Source organism: Muntiacus reevesi, chromosome 16, assembly GCF_963930625.1.
Source record: "Muntiacus reevesi chromosome 16, mMunRee1.1, whole genome shotgun sequence".
Classification (NCBI taxonomy): domain Eukaryota; kingdom Metazoa; phylum Chordata; class Mammalia; order Artiodactyla; family Cervidae; genus Muntiacus; species Muntiacus reevesi.
The window spans coordinates 62,306,791-62,330,594 of NC_089264.1; the positions used below are offsets into that span (position 1 = coordinate 62,306,791).

Consider the following 23,804-nt stretch of genomic DNA (forward strand, 5'->3'; position numbering starts at 1 on the left):
TAGAAGATAAGAGATGCTGATAAGTTAATTGGTTCATATCTTTGAAGGTTATCCATTGTGAAAAATTCTAAGTGTGATGATTCTTTAGCCACAGTACCTCACAAGTGAATGTACGGCTTTGTGCCCTGCACCAAAGCACATTTTCCCTATGGAAAAATTCCCAGCTGAGTCATCCTTGTCTTCCAGCTTACAGGTACCTTCATCACATCACCAAAAGGATCCTGAGGAATGTCCTTATGAAAGGCCAGCGTTTCAGTCCTGTGTAGAGTCTGTGGGCCCACTTCCAGCTCCAGATCCTTCGACAGCTGAAAATTCTGGGTCAGTAAGTGGCTTCAGGAATTTCTCGATCTTGGTCAGTCTCTGCTTCAGTTTCTGCTGCATTGACTCATACTCAGCCAGGATCCGAGCAAACCTTGTTTGCAGGAGGTCTACTGAGCTCTCCATTCGGGTGACCTTCTCCTCAAGATCTTTAGGATCACTTCCAGCATTTGCAACGTTTATGTCCAATAGACCATCTTTCATCAAGATTTGCTTCCCTTTCTCTTCTAGCATACCTTTGGCATCTGGGTATTCAGTTAGAGCTTCCATGAGGTCATCTTTTGAGAGACAGAATAGATCTGAGTAGCCAATGCTTTTAATATTGGCTGTTCTTCGATTGCCAGCTTTGCTACCTTTAATATTAAGGATGCTGATTTCACCAAAGTAGCTGCCATCACTCAATACCACAAACTGAGTGATCCCGTCATCAGCCACCACAGCGAGTTTGCCTTCCTTGATGATGTACATCTCTCGGCCAATATCCCCTTTCTTGCAAATGTAATCTCCAGGACTGTAGACTTGGGGTTGTAATTTCAAGACCAACTCCACCAACAGACCAGCTTCACAGTCCGCAAAAATGCGCACCTTTTTTAATGTGTCTAAGTGAACGTTGATGGCGATCTCTGCTCTTAATTTATCAGGTAGATACTTCAAGACTTCTCTCTCATCCACTGTTTTTTTGTTGGTCCACAGATAGTCGAACCATTTAATAACTCGCTTTTCCATATCTTTGCTTACATTTCGAAAATGCATGTATTGCTTGATCGCATCAATTCTTGCTTGAAATTCTGCCCTGGCTGCATTCATGTTGGAAATCATAGAACCTATGTTACCGACAATGGTGGCAAAAATTAACACTCCAATGAGGAAATCAGCCACCACAAAGAAATACTCAGAATCCCTGACGGGAGGTGGTGTTTCCCCAATAGTGGTCAAAGTCAGTGTAGACCAGTAAAGACTGTACACATATTTTCTAGCCAAACGGCCAAAATCAGGATCATTAACATCAGGATAGACCCATGTGTCATTTCCAAACCCAATAGCTTTGGAAATAGAGAAGTACACACACGCATTCCAATGGATGATGATGATGATATACATAACAAGGTTAGAGATCCTGAAGATGTTTGGGTAGTTTGTCCTTGTTTCTGTTCTCTGGAAGAATTCAAACATTCGAGAGATCCTTAACAATCTGTTTAATCTAATTTCTGGATAATTCCAGCCGAACTTAATATACAGCAGATCAGTTGGGATCACTGATAGAACATCAAGTTTAAATTGAAAGGTTGATTTATACTTCTCTATGAGTTTACGCTCTTCCTTCACCAGGAGTCCTTGTTCTAGGTAACCTAAAATAGAAAAAAAAAAAAAAAGTGTTTTTCCTTTTTACGTCATTGTGAATTTTTCTACAGTAACTCTCCACCAACTTCATTGAGTTCAAAAAAAGAGTTCATTTCAATAAATACGCTCTCAGCAATGTAATGAAATCAACATATGACCGTGGAAAATGTTCTTTTGCAGAAATAAAAAATAAAGCTTTATAAGTACAAAAATGAGAGATTATATGCAATGTATAAATATGAGGTATATATGCAAATTTCTCTAGACTCAGCATCTTGTCCAAGTAAAGCTATTCTTTTTATGAACAATGTTCATATGAAGTTCTCTGCATGCTCTAGCACTGTGTTTAATTCCTCGTGCCACTCTTTTGTCAGAATCCCAGCCTCACCCTTGAAGCTTGGGTACCTTCTTTCTGTCTGACTATCCTGCATATTCTTGCCTTACCCCTTCAATGTGAAGCATATCTTCTTAGAGGTTTCATTTTCATATCTCTGTCTTGCCCTTCCCCAGGCTAACTTAGACATCTGGGATCTTCCTTTCTCTTAAGCTGCTACCATGGGCCTTGTGTATTAAACCCATAACTTCAGTGATCTGAAATATTTCACTAGGGAAAATTTTATTTCTCTTCGTATTTTGGTTACCAGAGCTGTGCATAGAACAGAACTGAACTATTGTTTCAGTGCACTGATACTACAGAATGTCACTATTTTACATAACGATTCTTAAAAGCCATTCTCTGCATACATAGGTTACCTTTGCATGTAGACAGCAGTATAGAAACAATGAGCTTATACCTATTTAACAAGAATAATTAAGTAAGAAGCTATCAGATCCTGCCCAGATTATTGGTCAATAATGCCTCCCCATGAACCATAAAGTTGAATTAAGGATGTATGTCCTGTTTCTTATAGTATTTCTAGGAAAGCTCTGCTAAGTACAATGACCTTTCCCCCCATGTCTCTTCAAGGTACCTCTGTTAAGCAGCAATTACCCTTTCCTCACAGAGCTGCAGAATATTTCTGTTCTCTCTGTTCCTCTTGCCTGGTATAAGCCCAGTGAACAGGCTAATGGAGGAAAACCATCAATCCACACCCAGAAGGTTGCTAGTAATGTCCTTCTGAATCAGTTGGAGTGGCCTAAACCTGTGGGTTGGCTTTCCCTGGTGGCCCAGATGGTAAAGAACCTGTCTGCAATACGGAAGACCCAGGTTCAATCCTTGAGTCAAGAAGATCCCCTGGAGAAGGGAATGAGAACCCACTCCAATAGTCTTGCTTGGAGGAGTCCATGGACAGAGGAACTTGGCAGGCTACAGTCCATGGGGTCGCAAAGAGTCAGACACAACTGAGTGACTAACACACAAGAGCCTGTGGGTGGGTATATGGTACTCTTGCTTTCAACGGTGCCTTTTCTTCTCAAACAAATCTCTGTTTTTTTTTTTTTTTTTAAGAATACTTGAATTAATAAATTTCAAGTTAAACATAGAGACAAAAGCACAAAATTGCAAAATATCCAAAACTAAACATATTTACCTGTCCTTGTTCGTACAAACATATCAAGAAGATAGACTATATCTGATAAGTAGTCAAAAACGAGCCAGTATTCTAGGTAATCAGACTGAAGTTCATCAAAACATGCTCTGTAAAAGAAAAACTTGTATAAATAAAATGAAATGGACCAATTTAAATAAATTTAAATAAAAGTTCTCTTTGTATACTTTGTCAACAAAGGTCCATCTAGTCAAGGCTATGGTTTTTCCAGTAGTCATGTATGGATGTAAGAGTTGGACTATAAAGAGAGCTGAGCGTCAAAGAATTGATGCTTTTGAACTGTGGTGTTGGAGAAGACTCTTGAGAGTCCCTTGGACTGCAAGGAGATCCAACCAGTCTATCCTAAAGGAGATCAGTCCTGGGTGTTCATTGGAAGGACTGATGCTGAAGCTCCAATACTTTGACCACCTGATGCGAAGAGCTGACTCATTGGAAAAGACCCTGATGCTGGGAAAGATTGAGGGCAGGAGGAGAAGGGGATGACAGAGGATGAGATGGTTGGATGGCGTCACTGACTCAATGGACATGGGTTTCGGTAGACTCCAGGAGTTGGTGACGGACAGGAAGACCTGGCGTGTTGCGGTTCATGGGGTTGCAAAGAGTCAGATACAACTGAGCAACTGAACTGAACTGAATTGAGAAATATAATACACTAAGGTGAGGAGGGGTCCTTAGAATCCATTTACTCAACCATGGTTTTCCCAAATTTATTCCCAAATCTGAGGGTCAGATTTAGTTTTTTCACATTTCTGAATTTCAACATTCTTTCCATTATACGAGTCAGCTTTGTGAAAATATCAAATGAAAATAAATGGCTCAAGCTAATGTCAAAATACTGATAATTTTTGGTGATACACATTGATAACCAGGTTCATACTCACTGTTTATACCCAAAGTTCCTCAGGAAATCACACTTGGCCCTAGATGACTGAGATGTTCACTGTCTAAAAGACAAGGAACCATAGATACTACTTGGGAACCCCATCTTGCTTTATAAAATCTAGATCCTTGATCTTTTTCCAGTTTTGGCAATTTTCTTTTTCTTGCAGGCCAAAGAAAATAAAAAGTTTCTCTCAAAATTCTAATTAAATGATTGAGCAATTCAAAAGTTTAAAAGTACGTCCATATCCCCCATCCCAGTTCTGGATTTCAAAGGATATTGGAAACCAAAGAACTCGTGATCTTAGGAAAACACAGAGAATGATGTAACATCTAGAAAACTGGTGGTGGAGCAAGGTGTGTCCTGAAGAGTTCTAAGCCAAACTGTTAAGTCAGTGAAATTCGAAACTAGAAGCGGGTTGAGATCCATAAAAATATATAGACACCTTGCAATAATCATGGTCCAGTTATACATAACAGGTAAGGTGATGCAGAAAAGCCAGTTGTAATACATATTTCCTGAAGGATCAATAACCACGACTTCCTTCTTCTCTCTAACAGCAATTAGAAACAAACAGAAGGTTACCAAAAAACAAGATTTTTATTTCACATATCAAATGTTGTTACACCCATCACCCACAATTAATGATATAAAAACAAGCTGGAGAAGCTCACTCCACAGTGGGAAGACTAGTTTGGCATAGTGCATTAATCATAAGAAACTGATTAGTGAGGGGTGGATAGTTAAATTATTAGTCTCACATTAAACCATACTTTGGACTTTGCAGGCACTTCTATCACTCCAGCTACTGAGAAGAACAATGACACAGATCATGTCAAACTCTGGATATTCCACAGATCCCTTTGGAGGGTTACTGGTGGTGGGAGAATGATGGTTTTGGCACTCCCCTTACCAGGTAATATAACAATCAGGGACCACACTGTGAGGGGGAACTCATGGCTTCTTTCTCATCTGTATGGAGAGAAGAATATAGCACAATCTAATAAAAAGTACTCGTCCTTAAGTGTGCATGAAGAATTGAGAAGCAATAGAGGACAAGAGAAAGAAGAAAGGAAGAAAATATATCATCAAATGACATTTTTAAAAACTTTCTGGTATCAAGCCTATTATTTTTAAGGATTTTTCCCTTTATACATCAACAAATTTCTAACAGGCACAAATCATTAAACCATTGTCTGATAAAGAGTTTTCTTTGACTAAGCTAAAAGAACAGTTTTTTCTTTAATTATAAAGTAAAAAGATAGCTCAGAAAACATCGCTCAGTCTTATTCTTATGAAATTCTAACTCTTAAGCATGGCTTTTGTAATGAGACTACTTTACTTTAGATTATTTGCCATGCAGTATGTATGACTCAAAAACATTAATGAAATTATTAAATTTTTACTTCAAATAAAAAAAATTATGATAAGATCCTAGAAATGCAACTTTCTTTGGATCCTAAATATGTCCCAATAGTAAGTTTATCTTCATCAGTGCTTGAGGAAGGAAATTACTATGACACTGAAAGTTCTTGATGAGAAAATTAAGACTACCACTGCTAATTTTAAGGAAATTGGGGAAAAAAATTAATTCACATTTGATAACAATTTATTTAGCCTTTACACAGGGCCTCTTTCCTATAAATTTCTGGGAAATTATCTCTGCATCAAAAACCCATCACAAATTTACTTCAAATCTCAATGCCATTAAAAATACTTACTCTTCTTTCTTATCTTTGCCTTTCTCCTCTTTCTTTTTCTTGTCTTTGTCCTTTTCTTTCTTCTTTTTCTTTTCTGGGTCCTTTTTATTTTCATTTTTACCATCTGGCTTGCTGAAAAAGTGAGCAATATAGTGGGTAAAACACAAAAATGTTATGGGCAGAAAAATGTGGAGTCATTGAAGCCAAAATCTCACTTACCTCTTCTTTTCTTTTTTCTTTTTCTTCTTTTCTTTTGGTTCTCTATAGGAAAAAACAGTATCTGCATCACATAAACAAATTACGTTCTGACTTCCATTCTTATTCACTTCCCTCTTCATTGGGCAAGAATTCTGAGCTTTGTGTTCAAAGACACACCTCCATGTTCAGAGAGCAGAATTCTGGTCTCTTAATGGAGGGTTCAACCAAAAATAGACACATACCCAGATAAGAAGCAAATAAAAATTCCCGGGAACTAGTGCATGTAGAAAATTGGAGAAAATGGAAGTGGATAAAGGCATAAACCCAAGGAGGGAAATTTACAAAATAACAGCTGTAAGAGTGCACTTTCAAAGTCTCAATGCATATCCCTAAAATGGTTTCTTAAACTTTCAGCTTCTTGATGTCACTTAGATTTATACTTGAATAAGAACTTTAAGAATTTCCAGAAAATGTCATGACATTTCTCTAGAGGGGTAATCCTGGCTGAAGCCATGTTTTATGAGCAGTCAAAAAGTACTATGGTAACAGAATTAGAATTCCAGTTCTTAGAATCATTCACTGGATTTGAGATCATCTTCTATGTACAGTTTCATCTTGAGAGTATGTGATTAGAGGTCTCTTTTTGCAGTTGGCTTTCTCTGTCAGCAGAAGAATGGATTCTGGAGTCAGAGCAAAAGTCGTAGTAGGCTGTCATTGTTGGCTCAGATGTCTTGGGAAAATATATTATTCAGAGTTGAATGAACAAGCATCCCATTACTACTGGGATAGTCAGAGAATGGTGTTAAAGGGAAGTAGGGGAGGAGGAGCCAAGATGGCAGAGGAATAGGGTGGGGAGACCACTTTCTCCCCTACAAATTCATCGAAAGAACATTTGAATGCTGAGCAAACTTCACAAAACAACTTCTGACCACTAGCAGAAGACATCAGGCGCCCAGAAAAGCAGCCCATCATCTTTGAAACGAGGTAGGACAAAATATAAAAGATAAAAAGAGAGACAAAAGAGCTAGGGATGGAGACCTATCCCAGGAAGGGAGTCATGATAGAGGAAGTTTCCAAACACCAGGAAACCCTCTCACCGGTCGGTCTGGGAGAAGTTTTTGAATCTCGGAGGGCAACCTAACTGGGAGGAAAAATAAATAAAACCCACAGATTACATGCCTAAAAGCAAGTCCCAGCAGAAAAGTACCCCAGACGCCCGCATCCGCCACCAGCAAGTGGGAGCAGAATAGAGAGGAACGGGCAGCATTGCTTAGGGTAAGGACCGGGCCTGAGTGCCCTGAGGGCAATTGGAGGGAGCTAACGTGAGACAGCAACTTAAACTGTGGGAGAGCAAGAGAGAGAGAGAAAATTAACTGGACCGAACACACTGCCAGCCCTTTGCAGAACAAAGGGACTGAGCAATTCCAGAGAAGAGCTAGCCGGTGGCGGGCCAGCCCATTCCCTGCTGGAGGCAGGAGGCAGGGGGGAGGGGAAAGGGGCAAACTTGGCCCCAGAGAGGGCACCCCCTACCAAACTGCAAACAGGCCTCCAGTTTCTAACCAAAGACTTCCTGAGATTCTGGAAGGTCGACATCCGCCAGGAGGGTCACGGCTAGAGGACCAGCTCCCCAGAAGAGACACAAGGCGCACGCACCCGACTGGCACGCGGAAACTGAGGCTGGGACCGCGGAGGGGAGAAGGCGCCCCGCACCCGACTGGCGCGCGGAAACTGAGGCTGGGGCCGCGGAGGGGAGAAGGCGCACGCACCCGGCTGGCGTGCGTGGAAACTGAGGCTGGGGCCGCGGAGGGGAGAAGGCGCGCACGCACCCGACTGGCGTGCGTGGAAACTGAGGCTGGGGCCGCGGAAGGGAGAAGGCGCACGCACCCGACTGGCGCGCGGAAACTGAAGCTGGGGCCGCGGAGGGGAGAAGGCGCACCGCACCCGACTGGCGCGCGGAAACTGAGGCTGGGACCGCGGAGGGGAGAAGGCGCGCACGCACCCGACCGGCGTGCGTGGAAACTGAGGCTGGGGCCGCGGAGGGGAGAAGGCGCGCACGCACCCGGGGAGAGCGCGCCCGTCAAGCTCCGGGCTGCCTGAGCTGCTCGGGCGGGGAAGGCACAAAACTCAGGCCCAACCGAGTCCGCGTTTCTGTGGAGTACCCGAAAACTGGAACCGCACGCCACGCAGGGTCCGCTCCATGTAGAGCAGCCGGGAGCCTGAGCAGTGTAGACGGGGAGAGCACACACCCGTGAGCGGGGCAAACCCAGCGTGCTGGAACGCTGCGAGCGCTCCCCACACACGGCGGTATCTGCCTGCAGCGCCCCGCCCTCCCCGCAGCGCGACTGAACGAGCGAACCTGAACAAGAGACCACCTCCGCCCGCCTGTGTCAGGGTGGAAATCAGACACTGAAGAGACCGGCAAACAGAAGCCAAATAAACAAAGGGAACCTTCAGAAGCCACCGGTGACACGGACTACACAGGAAGGGGCCTGTAGATATGCAGAAGTGTAGGCTGGAACGAGGAGCCATCTGAAACTGAACCAAACCCACACTGACCACAGCAGCTCCAGAGAAATTCCTAGATATATTTTTACTTTTGTTTTTAATTAAAAATTTTTTTTTCTTTTCTTTTCTTTTTTAATTTTTTTCTTTTATTTTCTTTTAAAATTCCCTATCACTCCTCCATTACTCTTTAACTTTCATTTTCATTTTCATATATTTTTACTATTTTTTTAATTAGGAAAAAAATTTTTTTCTTGTTTTATTTTTTTTTCTCTTATTTTCTTTTAAAGTCCTCTATTACTCCTTAATTTTCATTTTCATTTCACTATAACCTTGCAAAAAAAAAAAAGGAGAAGCCGTATTTTTAAACCAAACTTCATATATATTTCTAAAATTTTTTGTGTTTTTGTATTTGTATTTAATATTGTATTTTTAAGAGTCTAACCTCTACTTTAGATTTTTAATCTTTGTTTTTCAGTATTTGATATCAGTTTTGGACATTTAAGAATCCAATATTCAGTATCCATTTTTACTCAGGAGTGTGTTGATTACTCTCTCCCACTTTTGACTCTCCGTTTTCTACCTCAGAACACCTCTATTTCTTCCCTTCCCCTTCTCTTCCCAATCCAATTCTGTGAATCTCTGTGGGTGTCTGGGCTTTGGAGAACACTTTTGGAACAGAGAACTGCGTAGATCTGTCTCTCTCCTCTTGAGTCCCCCTTTTTCTCCTCCTGCTCATCTCTATCTCCCTCCTCCCTCTCCTCTTCTTCATATAACTCTATGAACCTCTCTGGGTGTCCCTCACGGGGGAGAATTTTTTCACCATTAACCTAGAAGTTTTATTATCAGTGCTGTGTAGTTGGAGAAGTTTTGAGACTGCTAGAAGAATAAGACTGAAATCCAGAGGCAGGAAACTTAAGCCCCAAACCTGAGAACACCAGAGAACTCCTGACTACAGGGAACATTAAGTAATAAGAGACCATCCAAAAGCCTCCATACCTACACTGAAACCAACCACCACCCGAGAGCCAATAAGTTTCAGAGCAAGACATACCACGCAAATTCTCCAGCAACGCAGGAACATAGCCCTTAGCATCAACATACAGGCTTCCCAAAGTCACACCTAACACATAGACCCATCTCAAAACTCATTACTGGGCACTCCATTGCACTTCAGAGAGAAGAAATCCAGTTCCACGCACCAGAACACTGATGCAAGCTTCCCTAACCAAGAAACCTTGACAAGCCAATCGTCCAACCCCACCGACTGGGTGAAACCTCCACAATAAAAAGGAATCACAGACCACCAGAACATAGAAAGCCCACTCCAGACACAGCAATCTAAACAAGATGAAAAGGCAGAGAAATACCCAACAGGTAAAGGAACATGAAAAATGCCCACCAAGTCAAACAAAAGAGGAGGAGATAGGGAATCTTCCTGAAAAAGAATTTAGAATAATGATAATAAAAATGATCCAAAATCTTGAAAACAAAATGGAGTTACAGATAAATAGCCTGGAGACAAAGATTGAGAAGATGCAAGAAATGTTTAATAAGGACCTAGAAAAAATAAAAAAGAGTCAATTAAAAATGAATAATGCAATAAATGAGATCAAAAAAACTCTGGAGGGAACCAACAGTAGAATAACGGAGACAGAAGATAGGATAAGTGAGGTAGAAGATAAAATGGTGGAAATAAATGAAGCACAGAGGAAAAAAGAAAAAAGAATCAAAAGAAATGAGGAAAACCTCAGGGACTTCTGGGACTATGTGAAACACCCCAACATTCGAATCACAGGAGTCCCAGAAGAAGAAGACAAAAAGAAAGGCCATGAGAAAATACTCGAGAAGATAATAGCTGAAAACTTCCCTAAAATGGGGAAGGAAATAGCTACACAGGTCCAAGAAACCCAGAGAGTCCCAAACAGGATAAACTCAAGGCAAAACACCCCAAGACACATATTAATCAAATTAACAAAGATCAAACACAAAGAACAAATATTAAAAGCAGCAAGGGAGAAACAACAAATAATACATACACAAAGGGATTCCCATAAGGATAACAGCTGATCTATCAATAGAAACCCTTCAGGCCAGAAGGGAATGGCAGGATATACTTAAAGTAATGAAAGAGAATAACCTACAATCTAGATTACTGTACCCAGCAAGGATCTCATTCAGATATGAAGGAGAATTCAAAAGCTTTACAGACAAGCAAAAGCTGAGAGAATTCAGCACCACCAAACCAGCTCTTCAACAAATGCTAAAGGATCTTCTTTAGACAGGAAACACAGAAAGGTTGTATAAATGCGAACCCAAAACAACAAAGTAAATGGCAATGGGACCATACCTATCAATAATTACCTTAAATGTAAATGGGCTGAATGCCCCAACCAAAAGACAAAGACTGGTTGAATGGATACAAAAACAAGACCCTTATACATGCTGTCTACAAGAGACCCACCTCAAAACAAGGGACACATACAGACTAAAAATGTAGGGCTAGAAAAAAATATTTCACGCAAACGGAGACCAAAAGAAAGCAGGAGTCGCAATACTCATATCAGATAAAATAGACTTTCAAATAAAGGCTGTGAAAAGAGACAAAGAAGGACACTACATAATGATCAAAGGATCAATCCAAGAAGAAGATATAACAACTATAAATATATATATATATGCACCCAACATAGGAGCACTGCAGTATGTAAGGCAAACGCTAATGAGTATGAAAGAGGAAATTAATAGTAACACAATAATAGTGGGAGACTTTAATACCCCACTCACAACTATGGATAGATCAACTAAACAGAAAATTAACAAGGAAACACAATCTTTAAATGACAAAATGGACCAGCTAGACCTAATTGATATCTATAGGACATTTTACCCCCAAACAATCAACTTCACCTTTTTCTCAAGTGCACACGGAACCTTCTCCAGAATAGATCACATCCTGGGCCATAAATCCAGCCTTGGTAAATTCAAAAAAACTGAAATCATTCCAGTCATCTTTTCTGACCACAGTGCAGCAAGATTAGATCTCAATTACAGGAAAAAAATTATTAAAAATTCAAACATATGGAGGCTAAATAACACGCTCTGAATAACCAACAAATCATAGAAGAAATAAAAAAAGAAATAAAAATATGCATAGAAACGAATGAAAATGAAAACACAACAACCCAAAACCTATGGGATACTGTAAAAGCAGTGCTAAGGGGAAGGCTCATAGCATTACAGGCTTACCTCAAGAAACAAGAAAAAAGTCAAATAAATGACCTACTTCTACACCTAAAGCAACTAGAGAAGGAAGAAATGAAGAATCCCAGGGTTAGTAGAAGGAAAGAAATCTTAAAAATTAGGGCAGAAATAAATGCAAAAGAAACTAAAGAGACCATAGCAAAAATCAACAAAGCTAAAAGCTGGTTTTTTGAAAAAATAAACAAAATTGACAAACCGTTAGCAAGACTCATTAAGAAACAAAGGGAGAAGAACCAAATTAACAAAATTAGAAATGGAAATGGAGAGATCACAACAGACAACACTGAAATACAAAGGATCATAAGAGACTACTACCAGCAGCTCTATGCCAATAAAATGGACAACTTGGAAGAAAGGGGCAAATTCTTAGAAAAGTATAACTTTCCAAAACTGAACCAGAAAGAAATAGAAGGTCTTAACAGACCCATCACAAGCAAGGAAATTGAAACCGTAATCAGAAATCTTCCAGGAAGCAAAAGCCCAGGACCAGATGGCTTCACAGCTGAATTCTACCAAAAATGTAGAGAAGAGCTAACACCTATCTTACTCAAACTCTTCCAGAAAATTGCAGAAGAAGGTAAACTTCCAGACTCATTCTATGAGGCCACCATCACCGTAGTTCTAAAACCAGACAAAGATGCCACAAAAAAAGAAAACTACAGGCCAATATCATGGATGAACATAGATGTAAAAATCTTTAACAAAATTCTAGCAAACAGAATCCAACAACATATTAAAAAAATTATACATCATGACCAAGTGGGCTTTATCCTAGGAATGCAAGGATTCTTTAATATCCACAAATCAATCAATGTAATATAACACATTAACAAATTGAAAGATAAAAACCATATGATTATCTCAATAGATTGAGAAAAAGCCTTTGACAAAATTCAGCATCCATTTATGATTAAAACTCTCCAGAAAGCAGGAATAGAAGGAACATACCTCAACATAATAAAGCTATATATGACAAACCTACAGCAAGCATTACCCTCAATGGTGAAAAATTGAAAGCATTTCCACTAAAATCAGGAATTAGACAAGGGTGCCCACTCTCACCACTACTATTCAACATAGTTTTGGAAGTTTTGGCCACAGTAATCAGAGCAGAAAAAGAAGTAAAAGGAATCCAGATAGGAAAAGAAGAAGTGAAACTCTCACTGTTTGCAGATGGCATGATCCTCTACATAGAAAACCCTAAAGACTCTACCAGAAAATTATTAAAGTTAATCAATGAATATAGTAAAGTTGCAGGATATAAAATTAACACACAGAAATCCCTTGCATTCCTATACACTAACAATGAAAAAACAGAAAGAGAAATCAGGAAATAATAACATTCACCATAGCAACAAAAAGAATAAAATAGTTAGGAGTATATCTACCTAAAGAAACAAAAGACCTATACATAGAAAACTATAAAACACTGATGAAAAAAATCAAAGAGGACACAAACAGATGGAGAAACATACCGTGTTCATGGATTGGAAGAATAATATTGTCAAAATGAGTATACTACCCAAAGCAATCTATAGATTCAATGCAATCCCTATCAAGCTACCAACAGTATTTTTCACAGAACTAGAACAAATAATTTCACAATTTGTATGGAAATACAAAAAACCTGGAATAGCCAAAGTAATCTTGAGAAAGAAGAATGGAACTGGAGGAATCAACCTGCCTGACTTCAGGCTCTACTACAAAGCCACAGTCATCAAGACAGTATGGTACTGGCACAAAGACAGAAATATAGATCAATGGAACAGAATAGAAAGCCCAGAGATAAATCCACATACCTGTGGACACCTTATCTTTGACAAAGGAGGCAAGGATATACAATGGAAAAAAGACAACCTCTTTAACAAGTGGTGCTGGGAAAACTGGTCAACCACTTGTAAAAGAATGAAACTAGAACCCTTTCTAACACCATACACAAAAATAAACTCAAAATGGATTAAAGATCTAAATGTAAGACCAGAAACTATAAAACTCCTAGAAGAGAACATAGGCAAAACACTCTCCGACATAAATCACAGCAGGATCCTCTATGACCCACCTCTCAGAATATTGGAAATAAAAGCACAAATAAACAAATGAGACCTAATGAAACTTAAAAGCTTTTGCACAACAAAGGAAACTATACACAAGGTGAAAAGACAGCCTTCAGATTGGGAGAAAATAATAGCAAATGAAGCAACAGATAAAGGATTAATCTCAAAAATATACAAGCAACTCCTGCAGCTCAATTCCAAAAAAAATAAATGATCCAATCAAAAAATGGGCCAGAGAACTAAACAGACATTTCTCCAAAGAAAACATACAGATGGCTAACAAACACATGAAAAGATGCTCAACATCACTCATTATCAGAGAAATGCAAATCAAAACCACAATGAGCTACCATTACATGCCAGTCAGGATGGCTGCTATCCAAAAGTCTAGAAGCAATAAATGCTGGAGAGGGTGTGGAGAAAAGGGAACCCTCTTACACTGTTGGTGGGACTGCAAATTAGTACAGCCACTATGGAGAACAGTGTGGAGATTTCTTAAAAAACTAGAAATAGAACTGCCATATGACCCAGCAATCCCACTGCTGGGCAGACACACTGAGGAAACCAGATCTGAAAGAGACACATGCACCCCAATGTTCATCGCAGCACTGTTTATAATAGCCAGGACATGGAAGCAACCTAGATGCCCATCAGCAGACGAATGGATAAGGAAGCTGTGGTACATATACACCATGGAATATTACTCAGTCATTAAAAAGAATTCCTTTGAATCAGTTCTAATGAGATGGATGAAACTGGAGCCCATTATACAGAGTGAAGTAAGCCAGAAAGATAAAGACCAATACAGTATGCTAACACATATATATGGAATTTAGAAAGATGGTAATGATGACCCTATATGTAAAACAGAAAAATAGACACAGATGTACAGAACAGACTTTTGGACTCTGTGGGAGAAGGCGAGAGTGGAATGTTTAGAGAGGACAGCATCGAAAGATGTATATTATCTAGGGTGAAACAGATCACCAGCCCAGGTTGGATGCATGAGACAAGCTCAGGCCTGGTGCACTGGGAAGACCCAGAGGGATAGGGTGGAGAGGGAGGTGGGAGGGGGGATTTGGATAGGGAATACATGTAAATCCATGGCTGATTTATGTCAATGTATGACAAAAACCACTACAATATTGTAAAGTAATTAGCCTCCAACTAATAAAAATAAATGGAAAAAAAAAAAAAAAGAGAAGTAGGAATAAACGTAGGCATCCAGGTATGGGTAAGAGTTATAGAGGCTGAGAAGAAGAGGAAGAATGCTAAAGGGAGGGAAACTTTCAGGTGCAAATGTACAAATGAACTTAATCTGGGTAGGAATGGCCCAGCGGAAGTAGAAAACTGCTACCAAGGAGAAATAGATAAAATTGACAAGGATCTGAGGCTTGGCACCTAAGGTTGTCATGTACAAACAGTAACAGAATATGAAGTCAGATAAGATGGAATTTACAGCTACAGGAGTACATTTCTATGATATAGGATTTCACATCCTAACACAGACCCTGGGAGATCATGCTGACACCTTCTTAGATGGCATTTAAAAGTTCGGAAAAGATGATGACTCACACTAAGTGACATAAAGATCACAAAATGTCATGGCAGATGGTGGAAGAAGGTATCACAAAGATTCAGAGAAGCGACATGCTAAAAGAATATACTAAGTAAGGAAACTAGCCCACCAACTGACTGTGTTCCCTAAGAGGGCTGAGAGGATACACAAATGATAGGGACTGTGCTGGTGAGAGGGGCGCCAGCATCACTGGGCAGCTCAGAGGTGCTGTCCACTGTTCACCTCAGCTGGTAGTGAGAGACACTGACCTGGGCACAGAACCAGATTCCCTGAGAGCAAAGGGGTGACAGGATCTAGAATCACGGAGACCAGTGGCAGTGCTTACCCATCAGAAAAGAAGTGGGCCTGATCGTTGTAATTAGCAGTTAAGTGCACGAGGTAGCCAGGGCCTTAACCCACAGGAAGCTATAGAAGGGGTTAATAGTCTACTGTGTTCCTAGATAGGTGGGCATCCCATTGACTTGTCAGGGTACTGTTTAACATTTATAATAAAAACACAAATCAGGAAAGGGTGATCAGGAGGTTGAGGGCAAGGTACCCCCAAAAAAGTCACAACCCCTCGAACAGTTTCCAAATCTGAGTAAGCTTTCAAAAATGAAACCACTGACTGGAGGAAAAGCCAAGCTCCCATGAAGAAGGACTGCAACAGCAATGACAAGTATATTCAGTAATGATTGCCCCAGTCTTTCCCCTAGAGAAAATCAATGGTCATTTACTTAGGTAACTGTACCCTAGTGGGGCTTCCCCGATGGCTCAGCGTCAAGAATCCACCTGCAATGCAGGAGTCATAGGAGACACAGGTTGGATCCCTGGGTCAGGAAGATCCTCTGGAGGAAAGCATGGCAATCCACTCCAGTATTCTTGCCTGAAGGATCACCATGGACAGAGGAGCCTGGAGGGCTACAGTCCATAGCGTTGCAGAGTTGGACATGATTGAAGTGACTTAGCATACAAATACACACCCGGGGAGGGGGAAAAAATGCCTAGATACATTAAACACCACTTGGCAGAGGATCCAAGTTTTGCTATTGAGATCCAGGAACTAAAGCATTATCATGCCTCCTCCATTAAAATGGGGGACATATGGTGGTTTGGTAGTAATTTATGGACCCTCCATTGGGTCTAAAGATGCCCCGTTGTGGTCATTTTTCCAGTTCAGTTCCATTCAGTCGCTCAGTCAAGTCCGACTCTTTGGAATCCCATGGACTGCAGCACTCCAGGTTTCCCTGTCCATCACCAACTCCCAAAGCTTGCTCAAACTCATGACCATTGAGTCAGTGATGCCATCCAACCATTTTATCCCTTGTCGTCCCCTTCTCCTCCTTTGAAATCCATTGATTTTCTTTATGGGGAAGACTGGGGAAATCATTACTGAATATACTTCTCATGGTGTTTATACTTTCTCCAGCTGCTCAAGTATAAACAGAAATAAATCTATTTGCCCATTAGAAGAACCCTCATCTCCACTTTCAGTCATGAAATTAAAAGACACTTGCTCCTTGGAAGAAAAGCAGTAATAAACCTAGACAGCATATTAAAAAAACAGAAATATCCCTTTGCCGATAAAGGTCTGTATAGTCAAAGGTATGGTTTTCCCAGTAGTCATGGATGGATGTGACAGCTGGACAATAAAAAAGGCTAAGCACCAAAGAATTAATGCCTTCGAACTGTGGTTCTGGAGAAGACTCTTGAGAGTCCCTTGGTCTGCAATGAGATCAAACCAGTCAATCCTAAAGGAAATCAATCCTGAGTATTCAATGGAAGGACTGATGCTGAAACTGAAGCTCCAATACTTTGGCCACCTGATGTGAAAAGCTAACTCATTGGAAAAGACCCTGATGCTAGAAAAGATTGAGAATGGGAGGAGAAGGGGACAACAGAGGATGAGATGGTTGGATGGCATCACTGACATTGGCATCACCGATGGCATCGATGAACATGAGTTTGGGCAAACTCCGGGAGATGGTGAAGGGCAGGAAAGCCTGGCATGCTGCCATCTATGGGGTCACAAAGAGTCAGACGTAACTGAGCAACTGAAAAACAACACCATCTCCACAAGTTTCTTGGCTTATGGAATATGAGCTAACGTAGTGAGGAGGACAGAGTGGAAGCCATAGAGCTGCTTCCTACCTGCTGGCAACAAACAGACAGACAACCTTGCATCCTGGACAGGAAAGGAAATCAGTCCTTAACGACCTGACGCACGCAGGGGTGGTGTTTCCCATCACATCCTCATTTAACTCAAGGTCTGACCCCACCTCAACCGAATGGGTCCTGCTGGACAGCAGCAGACTACTGCAAAATCAACCAAGTAGCAGCTCCCATTGCAGCCACTGCGGTGAATGTGAGAAACAATACACTCGCCCGATCTACACCAGATCCCTAAGATTCTGGGTCAGTGTTACATTCGGGGCGAATGTGTCATATTTAACCACTATCAGTGACGAAGGTCACAAACAGCCCATGTCCACAAGGGATGGAAAACAGTACGTCATCTACAGCATTTTCCAGGGCTATGTTAACTCTCCCACCTACAATCATGACATAACTTTGAGAGACCTGGGCCATCTGGACATTCCTCAGATTATCCACTGGTCCACTATATCTGTATCAATGACATCAGCTTAACTTGGCCCTTAAGGAGGATTATCTAACCATGGGACAGACAATGAGTGCTGACCATGAGCTGGATCTTGTCAGAACTAATAAGTCCTAAGGTTGTATTGCAGTCTATCATATGATAAAGTGGTATATTTGGGATTAAGCAGGTGGCTCAGCACCTTCTCCCCATGTCATCTACCACTGCTGTCTCAAAGCTACTCCTCCTGCCCCATCATGGCCATATATTGGCTTTGTATGAGCAGCTGATAGAGTATGATCTATGGATGAGTCAGTTTGGCACTTTGGATTAAGCCAAAATGAACTGTTGTCTATAGAAAAGCACTACGGAGAGGTGGCCTTAAAAGACTGTGAGGTTAGTCTTACCAAGGGGACAGTGTCAAATACTGCATAGTCATCCACTTTGTGGGAAAAAAGAAATGGCTCAAATTAAGAATATACAAGGATTCATGGACAGTCACAATGCATTGGCTGGTTGGTCAGGGACCTGATTAGAAAATACTGAAAGATCAGCAAAAATAATTCTGGAAACCAGGCAGACTAAATGAACTTCAGGGGCATGGGCACAAAGTTTTAAAATATCTGTATCCCATGTTATTGCCCATCAAATATCAGGTGTCATGGAAAAGGGGGAAAAAAAAAACAACCAAGTAGAAAAAACCTGACCGCAGATAAAGCCACCCTCTGTCACTGGCATCCCCAACGCTGGCACAACATGGTCATGAATGGGGCAACCATGGTGGCAGAGATGGAGATGATGCATGGGCCCAGCACAGAGGTCCCATTCACCCAGATGGTTTAACTGCTGCTGTTACTGTCTAACCTTCCAGTTACAAAGACGAATGCTATGACTCTAAAACAGCACCATTACTTGAGGAAAGCTGTCACTTGGTGGCAAGTTAATTACACCGTGGAAAGGGCATAAAATAATTCTGACTTGAATCGATACATCTCATGGATGCTGTGCTCAGTTGCTAAGTCATGTCTAACTCTTTTGCAACTGTATGGACTGTTGCCTGCTGGGCTCCTCTGTCTATGGAATTTTCCTGGCAAGAATACTGGGGTGGATTGCTATTTCCTTCTCCAGGGGATCTTCCCAACCCAGGGATCGAATGTGCATCTCTTGCATCTCCTGTATTTCAGGCAGATTTTTTGCTGCTGAGACACCAGGGATGGCCTATAATATGGATACTAATATGTTGTTTTGCTTCAGGGCTTTGACCAGTGCCACTGTCCAGCTTTGGTTACTGCCAGCTTCTAGTTTCCCTCTCCCTTGGGTGGCCTTGGCTGAAGGGAGTCACCATGCTCAAATTACGCCACCCTTCCTGAGGCAGCCCTCACCCAATGATTGTGCATGCGCACAAAGCCCAGTCCTATCACCTAACTGTGGAACAACTCAGAAGGACCATCACGGCATCACGACACATCACATCTGTTTACGAAGTTCCGCTTCTCTCTTTACCCAGTCCTACTCCATTAACTCCCTTTTAGGCATCATTTATAAAAGCACTCCCAATGAACCTCCACATACAAGCCTCCATCCCAGAGACTGTCTCCTGGGAAACTTGACCTAAGACACATTGACTCAGAATGAGAACAATTAATAATGTCTCATTTATTTGGTCAGCCACCCTAACCCTAACCACATGGGGATGCAATTGCACATATGCTCTAGACAAGGGTTTCCTACATGTATTCAAATACACACAAACTACTTTTAACATGGCTAGGTCCATTTTTCAGAAGGCAAAAACCAAATGACAAAATAAAAAAATATCTTTGCAATTGTATTAGATAGAGTTTGCCAAATAAGTATTTGGAGTCTAACACATTCAGATGTATTTATGCCTTTTCACTGGTTTTCTTTAAACACAAAGGTTTGGCTTTCTATTGCCGATATACTTACTGCTCCTTATTGCTGCTGTTGTTAACATTAAAAAGTGCAACGGCTCCAGGCAGGTACTGCTCCCTGGGAAACGAAACGTACAGTGAAGTCTTAGTAGAGTCACCATACATACACCGTCCATGGTGAGCAAACAGTCTTAAAGAACAAATGCGTTCCAGTTTCTACCCATTACTAACTAGTGCCTAGGCAATTTTTGAAAATAGAGAGCCTCCATGAAGCGTGAGTTGCTGAATGTCAGTGCCGTGAATCAAAGCGATCAGTAAATGTCTATTCATCAGTGCTTACAATGGATCACATTAACCTTCTCCACAACCTAAGTGAGCCAACTTGGATGCTGCTAACTCTCAGCAAGAGATCTAAGTCTTAGACTGTCATGGAAGACAAGAGAAATGAAAACAATAGAAAAGCTGAAGGTGGTCAGTGGGGAAAGAAAGAGAGGGGAAAAAAGAGGGAGAAAGCCAAAGGAAATGTAAATAAGTGTGACAGAATGTGATAGAAGTGTGATAGAACCCCTCATCCACACCTATACCACACTTATTTTACACTCTCAGAATCAACAGCTTGAGGTGGATTTGTTAGCTTTTCTCTACTCAATACTCACCCTAGTGCTTGATTTCCCTGAAAGTAGGGTTGAAGGGGAGAGAACATTTTAGAGAACGACAGCTGATCCCTCTCACATACAATTGCTTGGAAGAAGCATCAGAAAAGAGGAGGAAGTCAGAGAGGACTCAGGCATGAGATTTCCTAAGGGACAGACACAGGTATCGGGGAAACTGATTGGAAAGTGTGTTTATGACTTGGAAACCCGTAAGCATAAATTATCATCAAGCAGTGGCAGTTTCCCAAGAGAAGAAAAAAGTAAGGAACAGAATGTACTTCAGAGTAGCTGGGCAGCAGGAGGGTTTGCCAAGCCTATCAAGGTTGCCAAGCCCACCAAGTGGAGGAATAGTGCCTTTTTCTCATCACACTGCTCACCTCTGTGATGGTTGTCCGCTTCTGTGTGTATTACTTCTAAAGGAATCCCTTGCATGGGGGTTCTCACTCTCTGATTCTTCAAATATAGAGGTACTGTCATCATCATCATCAGAAAAGGAGCTACGGTCCAAAAGGTGGCAAAGATGAATTAGATCAACGTTTTGAACCACTATAGGGGAACAACGTTTCTCACTGGGGAGATCTCTTCTCCTTCTCTCTCAAACAAACACAGACAACAATGTGTAATAAGACTGAAATGTGAACTGTGCGGAAGTAGCAATTTATTCTCAAGAAGAACAGAATTAGAGTAAATGCACAATCCAGCACAAGACACGTAGTTAAGAAATTACTTTCTAGGACTTCCACATTTGTACAGTTTGATGGATTCATAATGACAGTGTTCGTGTTTGTCAGATGCAAAGTACGATGCCCAAGTGTGCAGGTGTGCTCAGCCGCTCCGCTGTATCTGACTCTGCTATGCCACGGACTAGCCCCCCAGGCTCCTCTGTCCCTGGGGGTTCTCTAGGCAAGATACTGGTGTGGGCAGCCTATCCCCTCTCCGGGGGATCTTCCCAACCCAGGAATCAAACCAGGGTCTCCTGAACAGCATGCGGACTCCTTACCAGCTGAGCTACCAGGGAAGCCCCCTTTATGTCTATGTGCTAAGTCGCTCAGTTGTGTCCGACTCTTCGGGACCCCCTGGACTGCAGTGCGCCAGGCTCCTCTGTCCAAGAGGATTCTCCAGGCAAGAATGCTGGAACAGATCGCCATGCCCTCCTCCAGGGGACCTTCCCTGGGTTCCCAGGATGGAACCCAGATCTCCCACATTGCAGGCGGATTCTTTACAGTCTGAGCCCCCAGGGTAGCCCTCGATACCTACACTTTAGGTCAAATAATACAGGCTTTTTAATTAACTTGTAATAAAATTTCATTTCAGTAAAAATAAATTCAACTATATTTATACATGTTCACTTCATTTACAGGGTGACCACTTTAAATCATACTCTTAAAACACATTAGCATTTCACACTATTCTTTTTCCCCACATTTATCCATGGCACGGTTGTCCCTTTAGATGTGAAATGTTTCATGAGGAAAGGTCCTGCCAGTGATGAAGGAAATATTTGGCAAAGGTGCTCCTAAAGAATACCCACAATGATATCTATGTTCATTTGTTAGAGAAGTCAGGCTGCCACAAAGTAGAAGCAAATTCACTAAATTAAATAAATTATGAAGTTCAAGGTTTGAAATTAAAACTTAAACTGCAGTTAAACCCATTCAGATTTAAGAATGGTGGCTGGTATTAAAAATACATAGAAGAAAGTGTACATTTACCTGCATGCTCCATTTTCCATCCTTCTTATTTCCTTTTCAACATCTGGTCCAACCACATTGGGAATATTTACAAAAGAGCGCCGTGTATTGATAATCATTTTCTTCATGGTTAGTTTAATATCTGGGAGAAAAACATCTTGTTAGCAGGAAGACTTTTTATATACTTACAAACATAATCCAAAGTTTCACTCTATCATTCTTCCAAGGCTGTATTAACAATCTTATTTCTAGTTATAGGTAGAAATTATTTTTAATAGAATATAGTAATGGTCTAATACTTTAATTACCATTAGATAGGTGTTTGTGTATTTTTTTAAAATTCAAAAATGTGCTAGAAGTGTAGAACATTTTTTAATTTGGATTTACCCTAACTTTGAAATATTTAGATGATGTAAGTGTAGAACAAAACTATAGGGACTTCACATACACACCCGGCAATGAAGTAAAAATAGAAAGCTGTAAAATAAAATACCAAAATGGGTGTAATCAGATGTGAATTTCTACAGGCATTCAGAAAAAAACAATGAGTCTCAAGTGGGATTCAAACTTTGGAGTGAATAAAGATACGACTGATCCACAATTCAGCAAGTTTCCTGTGTTATTCTGATACACATACCACTCAGCTTCTATACAACCAGATAAGGCATCAGGAAAACACCAAGAACACAGAAGCCCAACGCTGCGGCGGCTGGAGCCCAGCTTTACACAGAGTGAGTGGCCAGCAGGCAGTTCTGCTTCTGCCTTCTTCCCCAGTGTTCTGCTAGCGCCCAGAGGAGCATGCATGCTCAGCTGCTTCAGTCATAAGCGACTCTTTGACCTTATGGACTGTAGCCTGCCAGGCTCCTCTGTCCGTGGGATTCTCCAGGCAAGAGTGCTGGGGTGGGTTGCCATGCCCTCCTCCAGGGAATCTTCCCAACTCAAGGATCAGACCGGCGCCTTTTATGTCTCCTACATGGGTTAGGTGGGTTTTTAGCCACTAGCTCCATGGTGACGCCCTGCAGTCATGACCGACTCCAAGCTCCTTTCTGGGGCTCCAGTGTGCTGCAGAGACTCAGCTGGAAACCCGTTCCTGCTGGGCCCGGACAGTGTGCCCTGAGCGGGGACAGCCCCTGCTCTCCCACCATGGGCGTGGGGGCCCTGGCTGAAGCTCTGCTGCCCCAAGGCCCAGCTGTGTCCAGGATCCTCCCTCAGCCCTGCTGCTTGGTATCCACAGAGCTACCCTGCCAGGATTTCATCCCTAAGGATGCTTCCTTTAAAGGTGCATACTGACAACATCTGATATCCAGAAAAATGAGCCTAGATGGGCACGAGGTGTCCATACCAGCTCCTCCCCCAGACCAAGACTCCCCACTAATAAAATGCTAGGTATCAGTAAAAAAAAGGAAACTGTGGGTTTTTTTAAATGTTGCTATTTCAATAAACAAAGAATGTTGCCTGCCACTCTAGTAAACAACACATGAATGTTGCCCGCCATCAAGCCATTGAGTCATTGGGGCAACTGGAGCAGGTACACCCTGAGGGCGTTCAGGATGGAGAAAACAGGCCACTGGTCCCAGGTAATTAGGATGCATAGCAAAGGAGTGATT

General features: G+C 41.5%; 1 protein-coding gene across 1 annotated transcript; it reads right to left on the minus strand.

Annotated features, from left to right (window-relative positions):
* Positions 1-252: 252 nt before the first annotated feature.
* CNGA1 (cyclic nucleotide gated channel subunit alpha 1) lies at positions 253-22,325 on the minus strand. The gene is made up of 8 exons (XM_065907551.1): positions 22,219-22,325; positions 20,884-21,003; positions 19,909-19,971; positions 6,006-6,047; positions 5,808-5,918; positions 4,532-4,639; positions 3,189-3,295; positions 253-1,667 (listed from the first exon to the last, which is right to left on the minus strand). The coding sequence occupies exons 1-8, from the start codon at positions 22,323-22,325 to the stop codon at positions 253-255; spliced, it is 2,073 nt and encodes a 690-aa protein (XP_065763623.1).
* Between the last annotated feature and the right edge of the window lie 1,479 nt (positions 22,326-23,804).

Bases quoted from the DNA above. Each gene is read 5' to 3' on its own strand.
- CNGA1 (XM_065907551.1), bottom strand. From the start codon at position 22,325: ATGAAGAAAATGATTATCAATACACGGCGCTCTTTTGTAAATATTCCC. The intron at 19,972-20,883 runs GTGAGCAGTGTG...TTCGTTTCCCAG, and splicing joins AGCGGACAACCATCACAGAG to GGAGCAGTACCTGCCTGGAG. The intron at 1,668-3,188 runs GTAAATATGTTT...TTTCTATTTTAG, and splicing joins GTTTGTACGAACAAGGACAG to GTTACCTAGAACAAGGACTC.